This window comes from Nannospalax galili, unplaced genomic scaffold, assembly GCF_000622305.1.
Source record: "Nannospalax galili isolate Female #2095 unplaced genomic scaffold, S.galili_v1.0 scaffold612, whole genome shotgun sequence".
NCBI lineage: Eukaryota > Metazoa > Chordata > Mammalia > Rodentia > Spalacidae > Nannospalax > Nannospalax galili.
In genome coordinates, this window is record NW_008333388.1 from 2,169,657 (window position 1) to 2,184,858 (window position 15,202).

Consider the following 15,202-nt stretch of genomic DNA (forward strand, 5'->3'; position numbering starts at 1 on the left):
CATGTGAAAAAGTTACCTGTTGAGAATTTCAGAATCTTATCCTCTAAAGTTTTAAGTTGTTAGACACTTCCGTTTTTTTACTTTTAGTGGCTTAAGGAGGTCTTTAGTTTATTTGTAATGTGTTATTTCTGAAGGAGCAGTTGTTAAAGAAATGGTCATTTTGCAAACCTCAGTGGCTTCATGTGTTTTTGTGTTTTTTATTTGTTTGTTTGAGACAGGGTCTCCCTGTAGCCCCAGCTGGCCTGGGACTCACCGTAGACCAAGCTGACCTCAAGCTCACAGGTCTGCCTGCCTCTGTCTCCGAAGTGCTGGGATTAAAGGCTGCGCCACTGCACCAGGCTCTATTTTTGCCTTTTTTTTTTTTTTTTCTTCAGACTTCTTGCTTCCCTCGGTTTTCAGGGATCCCAGGAGAGGTAATTAAGGCATTAAATGTCTTCCATGATGAGTGGGACACTGTCCTGTGCTGCCTAGACTGCCCACACTTGCTTATACCTCCAGAATCTGAGTGTGCTCTAAGTGCAGTTTTTATAGGTTCTTAGTCTTTGATGAAAATAACTTTGGTAATATCTGATTCTCGGCAAGTCTTCTTACCCAGAACTGTCTGTCCCAAACCAGCAGGAATTAAGGCATCTTAATGAATTTAGAAGCTTCTGGAATGTGAGGTGTTAGACTTAACTGATGATAAATGAACAATGTAAATACATATGTGGGTACCTGAGGGAAACAAGGAGGGCAGGGGAGCAGTGGGAGCAGAACAGCCCTGCATGCTTTGGACTGGAGACCATGACGCCTAAGAGCCATCGTAGTTTTTCTCTGCCAGGAAATAATTAATGTCCAGGAGAGTTGAGTCAGACACAGAATTTCAACCCAGACTTGGTGATCCAAAAACTGCTAGAAAATCCTTGAAAAGTATTACACATGTGTTATGTACACTTTGGAGGCATGTGTTGTTGAGTGCTGGGTCCTCTGTTCTGTTAATCCATTTGCCTCTCTCAGCTGTGTGCTACAGATCAGCCGAGTAGGTTAGGTTGTGAAGTGTGGCAACTTGGACATAAAGGACACTTAACCAGAGCATTTAGGTCTGTGAAGTGATGCCGCTATGCTAGCAGAATCCACCTGCCACTTCTGGTCTCCCTTCCCTTCTCAGTGGCCTGTTCTCTTAACAGTCACCTGAGGGGACAGAGAATTGCAGGAAGAGGGGTCAGGGAGACAGCGGTGGAAGAGGCTGACACAGGATCCAGGCTAATGGGGCCATGAGAAGAAGCCGAGACCCTAAAACTCACAGATTTGAACTAATAACAGTTGGAATGAGGTCAGCCTGTTTGCACTAAGCTCCACATACTAAAACCAGAATTGCTTCCCCAAGACTGAATTGATAAAGTAATTAATTAAGAAAAGAGAATGTGATTATTCTCATCACTTTAGAGCCTAAAGGAACTCACTCTTGGGATAAATCTTTCAATTAAAAATATAAAACATGATCCCTAATTAAAGTGATGTTGCTGTTTATTGTCCCTGGATGCTTTGACATTATTGTGAAGAGAATTTTTATAGGTGAATGAAAACTTAGGCTTTTTATGACTGTTCACCAATGGGTAGCTCACGGCAAAATTAATTTCAGCCTGTTGCTGGTCTCTTACCTCGAAGTCAACCACGCATTGAGACCTTCTGCAGTGCAAGGACAGCTGTCACCAAGTCTGTTGTTTTTTCTTAAGTTAGTAAGGCAGCCGGGTGTGGTGGTACATGTCTTTAATCCCAGCACTTGGGATGCAGAGGCAGGCGGGTCCCTCAGGTACCCACACACACACATATATATATAATATAAAATTTGTATTTTATGTGGGAGTGTATTGCCTGCATGCATGTAAGTGCACCCGTGTTGTGCAGTGCCCAGGGAGGTCAGAAGAGGGTGTTGAATTCCCCTGGAACTGGAATTATGGACAGTTGTTAGCCACCATGTGGGTGCTGGAATTGAACCCAGGTCCTCTGCAGGAGCAGCCAGTGCTCTTAACCACTGAGCCATCTCTCTAGTCCCCCTCAGAAGCTTTTGATGAAGTTCAAATAAGTTGGCACTTGAGCAGTGTCACCAGAGCTCTGGTGTGTCTTGGCTACGTCACGTCCTGAAACTGCCATCAACAGCACTCTGGTTCTAGCTGGCTAAGCTCCAGGCACTTTGAGCAGCACTGGCGCTGCCTTTGGACTGGAAGTGTCATGGGCCTTTCTCTTTGTTTACCTCTTTGTCAAATTTATTTGCTTATTGTTTGTTTGTTGAGACAGGGTCTCCCTGTAGCCCCAGCTGGCCTGGAACTCACTAAGTAGACAGGCCTTAATCTCACTGAGATCTGCCTGCCTCTGCCTCCTTCCTGGGTGCTGGGATTAAAGGTGTGCACCACCACACCTGGCTTTTTATCACTCTCCTGATCATAGCCAGCACCTTTTATGGAAAGCCAAGGAATGTGTCCGGTGGAGGAGCAGGGACAGACAGGAAGACTACAGGTGGACAGGAGGACTGTGAGCGCCTCCTGGGCTCTTGCGTTGGCTGTGCCTCTGAGCCTGGGGCCAGCTTCAGAAACCTTGAGTTCTGCCTCTTAGAACAAATAGTCCTCATAGGGATCCAGATGAAGTCAGGGTCATCTTTCTGGTATCTTCATGACTGATTCTGAAGGTCAGCAGAGGTTTAGAAACAGACCAGTCAGTCTGGAGGTTCCAGGTGCTGCTGCTATGCAGTACTGGAAAGAAGATACCATGTTCTTTAACCTTTAGGTCTGAGCCATTTGAGAGACCAAAAAGTTCCAGTGCCTTTCAAAGTCCCTTTTTTCTGTAGTCCCAAGTTCATCTCCCTCTGAAATATATTTATTGCTGCTGCTGTTGCTATTGCTGCTGCTCCTCTTCCTCCTCCTCCTCTTCCCCCTTCTCCCCCCGCCCCCCAGCATTTTAGTAAAGGGAGGAAAATGGGCATAGCCAGGCATAGCAGATTTATTGGAACGCTGGCATTTTCCCTGTTCTGGGGGAGCACAGGCAGCCCCACCCTGAATGCCGTTTTCATCTCGGGAAGGAGAGCCGCATAGTGAAGGATTTCCTTGGACTTCTGGGTGCTAGCGGAGGAGAGATGGGCATCACACCCTTTTTATCCTCAGATCTGCCCCTTATAGCAGAGCCCATTCTGCCAGTGCTGAGACCCTGTCTGTGGACAGTGAGGCTGGGAACAGGTGGCCTGTGAAGTTCCTTAGTCTGCCTTGGATGAAGGGAATGGGGAGCTGTGGTCTCTCAGCTCTCATGACCTCACAGGCCCGTACCATGCTCTGCTGTGTAGTCTGAACCTGTCCTGTGTTTACATTCAGTCTTGGGATGTGAGGCAGGGAGGGTTATTGCTGCTATTGGTCTCAATGGTAGCATTGTATACAGGAGTGCCAGCCGGGACACACTACCCGGGAGCTCACAGAGCCCCAAGTGTGCCTCGGGGAAGTGACACCCACTTCAGTTGTTACTGAATCATTGTGCATCACACAGCCTGGGTACTGACTGCACATCAGCCGCTCAGTTTTCTGAGTGTGGCTGTGTCAGCTGCCAGACAGGGAAGAGGGCCTAAGACTACATTTATCCTCAACTGAAGTAAGTTGTCTTCAGAACATCCTTGTGTGAACTTGACACTGTGCACAGAGTGTGTGGCTTCTCTTCCTCTGAGACCCTCCAGTTATTGACGTTAGTGTTCAGGCACCTGACTGGGACACCACAGGGCACTCAAAGCCACAGCCTTTCAGACAGGTCAAGTTCGAACGCTAAAGACAGTAACAGAACATTAACGTCTGTAAAGAGCGTAGATCCAGCATAGGCAGGGCTTCAGTTCTTAGTGTCCGTTTTGTTTTCTGTCTTTCCTAATGAGTGCTATACATGGTACCATTTTAAAAAATGTCATCAAGTGCTGAGCAGTTTCCTCAGGAACACGGGCATCTCGGAGGTGAATACAATCCAGATCATTTAGAGCTTGTTGATTTTATGATCAGTCCTTAGATTGTTACTAAAAGCAGATAGGTACCTAATCCATGTGGGAACCTGGAGGCCGCCCCCTCAGTCCCTCTTTGAGCATCTGGGGACTGGCCATTTCCACTGTGTTCTCAGCAGTTTCTCAGGACAGCCCCTGTTAATCACTGGGGTCATTTATGTGCTGAATGTTCGCTCAGACTAATATTAAACACTGTTATTAAAGCTTAGAGAAAAAGCAGCCAGAGTGATTATCACAGGATAAGGGAATTGAAGATCTGATCACAGTGCGGGGCTCAGTGCCAGAATTCGGGTGCGTAGAGACAGCTGCTCCTGGCAAGGAGGCCCCTTCTAGTCCTAGCCCACTAGTTCCTTGGCCCCAGTTGAGATACAGAAATGGTGAGGGGCATCTTCAGCCACAAGAGCAGAGGTGGCCTCAGAAGGAGACCTCAAGGGGCGTTCCCCTCCAAGAGAGCAGTGTGATCAAGCCTCCCATGTCACAGAGGCGGCAGGATGCAGTAGCCGGATATTGGGATAGGTGTGACAGTAGACTATAGGTTATGCAGTGGAGAGATGTCTGCCGCAAAGACTTATCATGAGGGGATTTAACCCTGTAAGCATATGCAAGCACAGATTATGAGCCAGACTTGTTTATCCTATAAAGATACAACATACAGCTTTAGCAATATTAACAGGGTTTTTTCCCCCCTGGAATGTCATCTTTTTTGTTAATTGATTAATTTGAAACATTTTGTTAATTGATTAATTTGAAACAAAATGACTGATTTTTGTCCTTAACAGGGCCGATGGGAAAGTCAACAGGATGTATCCCAAACACTAGTTTCCAGAGGAATAGCTTCAGGCCCCCCAGCTCTCTCTGTCTCTCCCCCAAATAACCACTCGCCAGATCCTGGTAAGTTCTTCTTTCATCTGTCAATCATCACCATGAAATCTGAGCATCTTTCTAAAGAAAGTTTAGTCAGGGTGCCTACTGCTAGGTATCCACAGTCGCCTCGTGTCCATCTGAAGTGGTGCCCTTTGTCTTCATGTGTCGGGTGACACGGGGTTTGGAAGGGTACTTCACCCAAACTCCTCTGAGAAATCACACTCTGAGCTTGTTACTCTTCATTGCTCTTTACCAACATTTGTTCCGACTTTTTGTGTGCACTCTGGGCAAACGTCTGTCATTGTTTCTTTCCCCAGACTCAAGTCTGTTAGGTCTTGCTGTCGTGATTGTGTTAAACCTCATGAAATGAGTTGGGAATCTTATCTCTTCACAGGGTGATGTATGGTTGGTAGCATTTATTCCTTAAATGTTTGACAGTTACCCAGCAAAGCTGCCTAGGCTGGAGTTTTCTCTGTGGTCTGTGGGGAGACTTTATGATTTGAGGGTTATTTTGGCTTTTTTTTGTTTAGCCCCATCTGGCTTGAACTCACTATGTAGACCAGGCTAACCTCAGTCTCACAGAGATCTGCCTGCCTCTACCTCTTGAGTGCTGGAATTGAAGGTGGAAACCACCACACCAGGCTGACTTGAATTTTGTTTAAGGTGGGATGATTAGATTTTTGTGTTCCTCATGAGTCAGCTTTCATAAGTTGTATTTTTTATTTCATCTAGATTTTACTTTGCTGTTCTTTAAAGTGTTATAGAACCTCTTGTGTAGCTCCTCCTTTTCTATTCTGACGGTAATTACTCCCTCCCTTCTCCCTTTTCCTGGCCTCACATTCATGGCAATCCTCCTGCCTCGGCTTCCCAGAGCACTGGGATAATAGATGTGAGTCACTGTACCTGTCTGCTGCTTCTTTTTCTTTTAAATATGTGTGTATGGGTTGCATGCATGTACATGTGTGAGCGCATGTGTGTGCATGAGTACATTGAGGCCAAAATTTGTGTGTGGGCTGCATGTGTGTACATGTGTGAGTGCATGTATATACACGAGTATATGGAGGCCAGAATGTATGTGTGGGCGGTATGTATGTGTGTGAGTGCATGTGTGTGTACAAGCATATGGAGGTCAGAATGTGTGTGTGTTGCGTGTGTGTACATGAGTGAGTGCATTTGTGTGCACGAGTATATGGAGGCCAGTGGGCAACCTCACGCCTCACAGGAAGACTGGTACCTTTTCTTTGAGATGGTGTCTCTCATTGGCCTGGAACTTGGTCAAGTAGGCTAAACCAGCTGGCCCATGTGCTCAAGGGATGTGCCTGTCTCCACCTCACACCTCTCTGTTGCTGGGATTACATGCATATTTCACTCCTTGCTTATTACATGGATGCTAGAGATTGAACTCAGGTCCTCACCTTTACCAGCTGAGCCATCTCATCTTCTCAAAAGGCTGTTTCCTTAGATAGAGAGTTCTGGGTGGCTGGCTTTTGTTGGTTTCTGTGCTTCAAGACGATCCTTCCTCTTTGGGGTCTCCTCTGCTGAGAACTCAGTCATCTTCGATCACTTCCCCCAAAGTGTCGAATCTTTGATTACTGTCAGCTCTGAGTCTTTCCTGGTCTGTGCTTCTGGTAGTTGTGCATGAACCACTGGCGCAGGGAGTTGATTTGTTCTACAAATCTGAGAAATATTCAGCCAGCTTCTGAGACTCCAGTTGCACACAGACTAAATTGTGCAGTGTCACCTGCAGGTCAAAGGGACACTGTGCTTTTCCTAATTTTAACCTGAAAAGAAACTCATGTGTTCTGGTTAGATAATTTCTTCTGTTGTTTCCAGTGTTGAGCCCATCCAATGAATTTTTTATTTCAGTTATTGTTCTGTCCAATTCTAGAATTTCCCTTTGCTGCTGCCTTAGCAGTTTTAATTCCTCTGCTGATATGTCCTGTCTGTTCCTTTGTTAAGAATATGTTGTTCTTTGTATCCTTGGACTTACTTATAAAAGCTTTCTGTAAGACTGTAAAGTTAAAGACCTATTTTTATTGACTTTTTCTTGACTGTGCATCATATTTAGTGAGTTGTGTCAAGTTGTGTGTGTGTGTGTGTGTGTGTGTGTGTGTATACCCACTCCTGTTAACTTACACCCTAATTAGTATATGTGTAACACTGACATGACATGACTGCAGTAGATTCTGCCTTAATTGCCAGCAAGCATTGTGATCTCTTATACAGACTTCTGTGACTGCCTGTGACTGGAGCCCCGAGGCAGGCGCTGGCTGGTTCGTGCTGTCAGGAATTACTTTCTTGCAGCTCTATTCATTCTAGCCATTTTGCTTGTATGTGTGTTTGTCTCCTGTACTGTTGTCAGCATCAGTAGTTTATTCTTCTTTTTTAAAAATTATTTATTATTTTTATTTTATGTGTATGAGTGTTATGCTTGCATGCAGGTAAGTGCAGCTGTGTCGTGCAGTGCCCGAGGAGGTCAGAAGAGGCTGTCGGATCCCCTGGAACTGGAATTACAGACAGTTGTTAGCTGCCATGTGGGTGCTGGGATTTGAACCCGGGTCTTCTGCAGAGAACAATGTTCTTAACTGCTGAGCCATCTCTCCAGCCCCTGTAGTTTATATTCTTTTTTATCACTGAGAAATGCTTTGCTCCCACAGTTGAATGTGTCACTGTGCCTGCCCAGTACCCCTGTTGGTGGAGATTTGCTGTTTTCCAGTTTCGTGCCACTATGAACTAAGGTTATGCTTCTATTTGTGGATATTTTTCTTAGTAAGTACTTAGGAGTTGAATCACTAGGTTCTAGAGTACTTACCAGCTAGTTTTAAATTCCCTAAACATGGCGGTGTCTTCACAGTTAGAGTCAGAGATGATTGATTTGCAGGCTTTGTTTTCCTGGTCGTTGGTTCCTGCGTCTCATCCTGTTCTGGATTTAGGTCAGTTTGTATTGAGTGACATCCATTTTCTGTGCTTGTAGCAGTTGTCTTTAGTGACAGACTGTTTAATAAGGAAGTTTTTGTTTTGCTCTTACTTTGCAAACCCTTCTACCATGGGAAATGCCCAAAGTAGAGAAAGTAAGATCACGCCCTCAGGTGCCCACCCCGGGTTCCAGCGCCAGCTCAGACATCTGACTCTCCCACGCTCCCGGCTCTTTCTTCACTTGGTTGGCCCTTGTATGCAGTCTTGTGTGGTTACTGACTGGCTCCTGTTGAGGTACGGATCGTCCTCACCCTGGGGTGATGGGGAACCTTTGTAGAGCTCCAGATTGTCCACGGAGGCTTTCCTCGCAGCATAGAGGTGGTTCTGTCCTTCTCTTACTCACCTTCAACTTTATTTTCTGCTTATATCTGTTTTACTTTCTTCCTGTGATTTTCTTCTTAAATTATTTGGCTTTTCTGAACTCTGTTGAAATACATTTCTTGACACCGGGGCCATCTCTGCCCTATCTTCTGTGACTGCTCTGGTGATTGTAGTACACATCCTGAACTGTCACAGCTCATACTGTGCTGCTACTTGATGTAAACTGTAGAAACCTTACAGCCATGTGGGTCCACTCATCAACTGCTTTGCTGGTGGTGGTGTGCAGTCAGGGTTGGGGTGGCTTGTCACCTCTGGTCAGACACAGCATGCACATTCCTCAGGGTGACCTGCTTGTTCATTTTTCAGCTACTGTGTGGAGATGGTGTTTTATCATTTACGATGTAGATTCAGTTTTCCTGTGGATTAGGAAGGGTGTCACAGGTACTGTCTGCACTTCTGATCCCAGCCTTTGGTAATTCACACCAAACAACCGTCCCTCCTTTTGGAAAATAACACCCTCCTTTCCCAAAGGTGAGGGTCAACATCTTCATTCAGGAAATAGTTATGAGAAATTACAGTTGAGAACATGTTGTCTCCAATAAGCATGGAATCTATATAGAGAGCTTTACCTGGATTATATTGTCACATGACTCAAAAACCCAGACCCCAGTGGGTGTGATGGTGCAGGCCTGTAGTCCTAGCCCCTGGGAGACTGAAACAGGTGATCTCTTGAATTCTGGGTCAGCCTGGGCTATACAGTGAAGCCTGGTCTCAAAAAACCAACCAAACAAAAGCCAAATCAAGCAAACCCAAACCCAGCCCTCTTTCACTCTACAGCAGAAGTTGGCACTTCTGTCCATTCTTGGCAGGAGTGAGGGTGGCCCCCTCTGATACTGGCAGGGACCTTGCATGTTTAAAACATTTTTTCAGTCCCTATTGCTATTGAATTGGTACAGGATGACTATGTCCTTTTCCAATAGCAATATTTTGAGCTCCTTTTACAATTCTGTGTTGCTAGACGTGCTTGCCTATGACACTTGGCAGATGGTGAGGAAAACATGTCGTTCTTCATGGCTCTCCTTTCTGTCTTTCCCTGTTATTGACAGGACTCGGTGGCCTTGCAGCCTCCTACTTAAACCCAGTGAAGTCCCTGGTGCCACAGATGCCAAAGCTGCTGAAGTCTCTCTTCCCTGTCCGCGATGACAGAAGGGGCCGGCAGTCATCTCCCCTTGGACCTCAGGTGAGGGAGCCACAGCGAGTGTTTTTCTGATAGATTGCTGGCGCAGTGATGTGCGCTCTAAAGCTGGAGGTGAAGGAACAGCAACAACGGGCATTAGAGCTGGGCTTTTAAACCTGGTAAAAGCTTGTGATAATTTCTCTTCCCGTGTCTTTGGAGGTAACAGCTATTTAAACTTATTGACACACTCCATCCTTTCTGCTTTTAAAAAAAATGCCAAGTGTGCTACTAATGTGATTTATGGTAATATCACTTAGAGCAACAATAGTAAAATTTATGAAGTGCACTTAGTGTTGTTTGTGTATTGCCAAGTAGAAAATGTAATTCTATTTTTAATTCTTGATTTCATTTTTCTTTTCAAATAATTTTACATCATGACTGTCCTTCCCTTTCAACCTCTGTCTCCTCTACTGTGGGTAATCTGCCTTGTCACTTAAAGTTGTCACTTGACTTGTTTCTTTAAAAAAAAAAAAAAATCTGTCCAGCAGTAGAATAAGAGTGAGAGAAAGTGTTGGAGCATTTTCCAAACAATCAAGGAGCTCCTTTCATGCAGTGGTGAGCGGGACCTTGCTGGAGAAGTAAGTCTCTAGCCTTGTAGGTGTTAGCTCAGCAGAAAATGATAAATGAAGATTTATTTATACTTATTCAGAAACAAACAGGATGGGTGCAGTTGTTGAAATAGGGTCTTTTGACATCAGCTCCTCCATATCTTAAACTTTAGAGTTGCAGAAATGTGGTCAGTAGTTGTCTGAGGTGTTTTCTAAGAACATTGTGTGAATGCATCTTTGAGAGACAGAGTTGGTTTTAGAAAGGTGCTGTGCACATAACTTTCTTCAGCCTAGTACAGCATAAGCACAGGCCCAGACATGCAGTGGATGAGAGCAACAAGGACGTTTGGAAAATGTTAACTGTACTTACCTACGCAGGACTAGGGGCGAGGCAGTTACCCAAGTGCATGCGTGACTGGAGGCTTAGGCAGGCAACAGTGATTTTCCCAGGGTTTGCACTGTGTGCACTAGACTGCCTTAAACTTGTTTGCCACTGTTTCATAAACTCAGGATTGCCCTGAGTTACCAAAGTAGCTTTAAAAAATTGTGGGGCTGGAGAGATGGCTCAGTGGCTGAGAGCACTGACTGCTCTTGCAGAAGACCCAGGTTCAATTCCCAGCACTCATGTGACAGCTAATAACTATCCATAACTCCAGTTCCAGGGGAATCCAACACCCTTTTCTGACCTCTGTGGGCACTGCATGACACAGGTGCACTTACATTCATGCAGGCCACACACTCAAATACACAAATAAAAATAATAAATAAACTATATTTTAAAATTGCAGCTCCTCAGCATACCCTGCTGACCCAGAGCCCACCGGGGATAGCCACCTTCTCCTCTGTATTTTAAGCACCAGGTTGACTCTGCGGTTAAAGTTGGAGAGCCAGTTTCTCAGTTGTTCATCAGTCAGTGACGGCTGTGACGCAGGTTGAAGGAAAGTAGAGTCATGTTCAAAGTCGTCAACTCGGCCTACCAAGGCCCAGTTCTTCTTTAAGTGACTTTAGCTTTTCATGGAGCAGGCCAAAGCACTTGCATGTGAGAGTTTATTCTGTTCTCATTGTTTCTATGGTAAGTGGTGAGTTCTGGATCAAAAAGGGGAAACTGTGTGATGGGGGAGAAAGGCAATTTGTCATGTCCAGGGAAAGTGACATTCTCCTAAAGTGTTGGAAGATCTCTGAGCGGTTTTTCTACATTTAAATGCATTTATTTTTTAGTACACAGGAGCAGAGGTGCCGAGGAGACTGACCTTGTTCCATAAACATCTGAAAATGCAGACTTAACATTGGCCTCTGCGAAGAGGCCTAGTAGTGGAGCTAAGACATTAGCTGTGGTTTGTGGAAACACCGCTCTGTGGAAGCTGTCTCCCTTTTCTTGGGGTACAGTCTGAGATTTCCATCTGCACAAAGCTGTCAGCCTCCCTCCTTCCAACTGTGTCCTTCTTAGCAGCCTTTCCTGGGCCCGTGTCCGTCATGCCCCCAGTGCAGGTGTCTGTCACAGTACGTTGGGCCCTCCACATTTATTTACTTTTAACTAGAGTCTTTCCCAGATGAACTCACTTAATTCCATGCCTTTAATTCTTTATAAAACATTGGACCTTGCATTAGTCTGTGTCTTGATGCCTTCTGGAAATGAGCAAACCTGTGTTTCTTTGGTGACTTACAGCACCTATGGGATCTGGGTGCACTTTCTTCTCTGCACCATGTCTATCTCATGAACACACAAAGCACATTTCATTCTCAAGCGTTTTTGGTACCTGCTTCTGTCCAGTGGATCGGCCCTGTCCACTCCTGGCAGGCCTCTTGGTGTTCCCAGCCGTGCATTACTTTCAGAGCAGTGGCTGTCTCCTTGAGCCAAACGGAAACAACAGCCTCCACCACACACACATTGTTGTCTTTTTCCTGGGAGTTGCGTGGTTTCTGTTTGTGGACCACCTCCCTCTAGAGTGTAACTCTGGTGGGCAGGGCTCACTGCCCTGAACCTGCCTGCTAAGTCAGAGATACAAAGTTGGCTCACCATCTCCTGTGTGCAGATGGCAGTATGACACTGTGGACTAGCGTCATTCAGTGTGGAAAGCACCATGTTTACAGGTAGAGGTGAGACAGTCACATCTAAGTGGAGACTTGAAGGGTCAAGGCATATTTATGAACTCTCTTTCCTAGAGGTGATAGAAATTCCACTACAGAATTCCCAAAGGAGAAAACACCCCCCCGTCTCTGTCTCTCCCTGTGTGTCTGTCTTTCTCTGTGTCTGTCTTTTATGTTACTCATCCCGTCCCCCCAGACTGAACCTCAGCCACCGAGCCACCTCCACTGCAGCCCTCTCACTTTCACTGTCTGCTAAAGCTCTATGAGATACAAATTATAATTGTGAATGATAGTGTCAGCATTAGTTTTCTCTTAACTTGGGTCACTTAAAATGTGCAGTGTGTTGCTGTTCCGAGTAGGGTTGCATGCTCGGAAACGGAGCACTTCAGCGAGCAGGAAAGCAGGAAGCAGAGAAGCACAAGTGCTAGGTTCCTTTGTGTTTCACCGTGGGGACTCCTCCTCCTCCTCCTCCTGAAGCAGTACTTTCACCTGTGGCCTTTCCTGGCCTCTCAGAGTGCCAAGCCTCAGCTGCTCTCTGTGACCCCTTCACACTTTCAACACCAGAACCATGCAGGAGACTCTTACACATTACCAAGTCCTGCTTCCAGCTTGAAATAGAGGTGCGGGTCCCCTCAGTGTGCTGACCCTGAGGAAATACCTCCCAGAAGACTTCTCCTCAGTGATGCTGGTCTCTTGTTACTTACAGCTGATTTTTCAGCCCCAGCTAACCAGCATCAATTGTTCCAGTAAAGCAAAGGTTTTACTTCAGGTTCTGGTCTCTTCTTAATCACAGGTGATTCTTCAGTTCCAGTCAACCAGAACCCACAGATTCTCAATCCAAAATATCACATGAACAGCCCTGATAGTCTCTGCCTACCTTTGAAGCTTCACAAGCCAGGCCTCCATCGTCTACAACTCTTTTGGCATAACTGTTCCAAGCTCCACAGCAACAAGCACACAATAGCTTTTCCAACTCAAAGTTCCAAACACTTCCACAGTCCTCCAATGTCAGGTCTGTCACAGCAGTGCCCCACTGTCTGGTACCAATTTCTGTTCTAGTTTGTCTCCATTGCTCTGACAAAACACTCTGACCACTACCAACTTGGGGAGGAAAGGTCTTATATCTCCCAGGTCACAGTTCATTAGGGAGCCCAAGGTAGGAACTCAGGGCAGGGCAGGATCCTGGAGGTAGGAGCTGGAGCACAGGCCATGGAGGAACGCTGTTTACTGGGTTGTTCCCCTGGCCCCTGCTCAGCCTCCTTTCTTAATGCAACACAGGCCCACCTGCCCAGGGGTGGCACCACCCACAGTGGGATGGGCCCTCCTGTATCACTCAATAATCAAGAAGATGTCCCTCAAACATGGCCACAGGCCAGTCCAATGGAGGCCATTCCCCAGTTGAGGCTCCCTCTACCCAGGTATGTCACGTTGACACTAAAGCATCCAACACAGCTGCATCAGGGAGATGAAGGGACCGCACACTGTGGGCAGCTGTGTCACCAATCCTGACCCGAGAGTGAACTGAGCTCCATAACCATTGCTACACAGCCCCGTGGCCTACACAGGCCGCTCGCCTGCCCCATTGCTTTGCAGGCATCTCAGGGCATGCGCTGGACCAGCTCAGGGAGATGCGACCTCCTTGTGACTTTGAATTACCAGTACCTGAATAACTGATCATTCACTAAGCACAGGCCAATGTTTATAGAAGTTTAGAACGCCCTACAAGGTGGAACCTAGAAGAAGTACATCAGTGAACATGCCTGAAAGGGTCTACGTCAGTGCCTCAGTGCCACAGTGAAGGCAGGGTAGACACTGCTGTCAGTGTTGCGGGAGACCTAGAGATGGAACAGAGAGAGCAGTGCTACTGAAGGTTATGGTATAAAACGGAACAGACCAAGACTCAGACCTGGGCGATGCAGACCACGTCCAGCGAGTGTTCTTCCCACCCCCGGCCTGCTCCTTTATCATCTGAAACCATCTCTCCCTCCCTTTCCTAAGAGGAAAGGAATCGAAATGATTTCCTTTATTTCTATCCCAATATAGTTTAGAGACTTAAACCTCCTTTCAGACAATCCTGGTCATGGAAAAGTCCATCCCTCCTGGGTTCTCTTTGGAGCAATCAGAGGACACCTTGACTCTGGATGCTCTACAACTCCTGGGGGCAGTGGCATGAGGTGGAAGGATTTCAGAATAAACCCAAGATGCTTATGAGGAAGCTCTAGGAGCTGGTTGTAGCTTGACCTCACAGCTGCCAACACCACAGGAGGAGAGTGGCAGAGGGTGATTTCTCTGAGGTGGTGTGATAAGGGCCACAGGAGCTGGACCTGAAATGAACAGTGATGTAGAGACAGCAAGGCCCTGCCTAAAACAAAATCCACGATTCCTGCCACTTCTGGTTTTTAAAACAGAACGATTCTGAGAAGATGCGCTAGCCCAGGTAAAGTCTGAATGTAGACTGGGTCCCGCCTTTCCCAGAATCCCTCACATTTGGATCAGCAGATCAGATGGGGGAGAAATGCAGGTTTGTAATGAGGGGATGAGTACTATCAAGAACACCTGATTAGAGTATCCTTGACATTTGAAGACAAGAGCTTTCAGTCCCTCCCTGACTTGATGGCACACAGATCTGTGACATGGGACATTGAGGAAAAGATGTCTTTCACTGGTTCTCATTCAAAAGAATCAGGTCTGGATGCTGCGGTGTCCCTGGCAGCGCATTACGAGACTGGGTGGAGGTGACACCACCTTTTCTTATGAGATGGAAGTCAACAATTTCTTAAGAACAAGATTCTCATAATTTACAAAATCTTTTCGTTTGAGTATATCCATAAAGACTTGGGCTTCTCTTATTTATGGAGATCAGTTCTGGTTGTAATCAGTTTCTGACTGAGCTCCAGAAGTGCAAAGATAGTGCACGGAAAGAGGTGGCAGCTGACAGAATTGCTGTCTTTGACCTTCTGAGGCAAGTTTAGTAACGAATCTGGAAAATAATGAACTGCAATTAATGAAATCTGCACTCATATTCAAGTGTGTTTTTCAGACAGCATACAATAATTGAAAGGCCTTCCTGCTCTCTAATTAGTTAGATTGAATTAATTTGGTATGATAGCTTTTTTCACGTATCTGGAAGTCTGTTTGGATGAAGCTATTTATGTGCTTCAGAGT

At 46.0% G+C, this 15,202-nt stretch overlaps 1 protein-coding gene across 4 annotated transcripts in view; it reads left to right on the forward strand.

Annotated features, from left to right (window-relative positions):
• The window catches only part of Kif13b (kinesin family member 13B), a 153,053-nt gene that overhangs the window by 122,494 nt on the left and 15,357 nt on the right, over positions 1 to 15,202 (forward strand). For 2 of the 4 annotated variants that reach the window (XM_008828113.3, XM_008828112.3), the window contains exons 35-36: positions 4,783 to 4,894; positions 9,271 to 9,404. In XM_008828113.3, the coding sequence (XP_008826335.1) occupies positions 4,783 to 4,894; positions 9,271 to 9,404 (246 nt within the window). Of the gene's footprint in view, positions 1 to 4,782; positions 4,895 to 9,270; positions 9,405 to 10,737; positions 11,138 to 11,167; positions 11,526 to 15,202 lie in introns of those variants that run through there. The other 2 variants (XM_029561110.1, XM_029561111.1) reach the window with 2 other exon arrangements.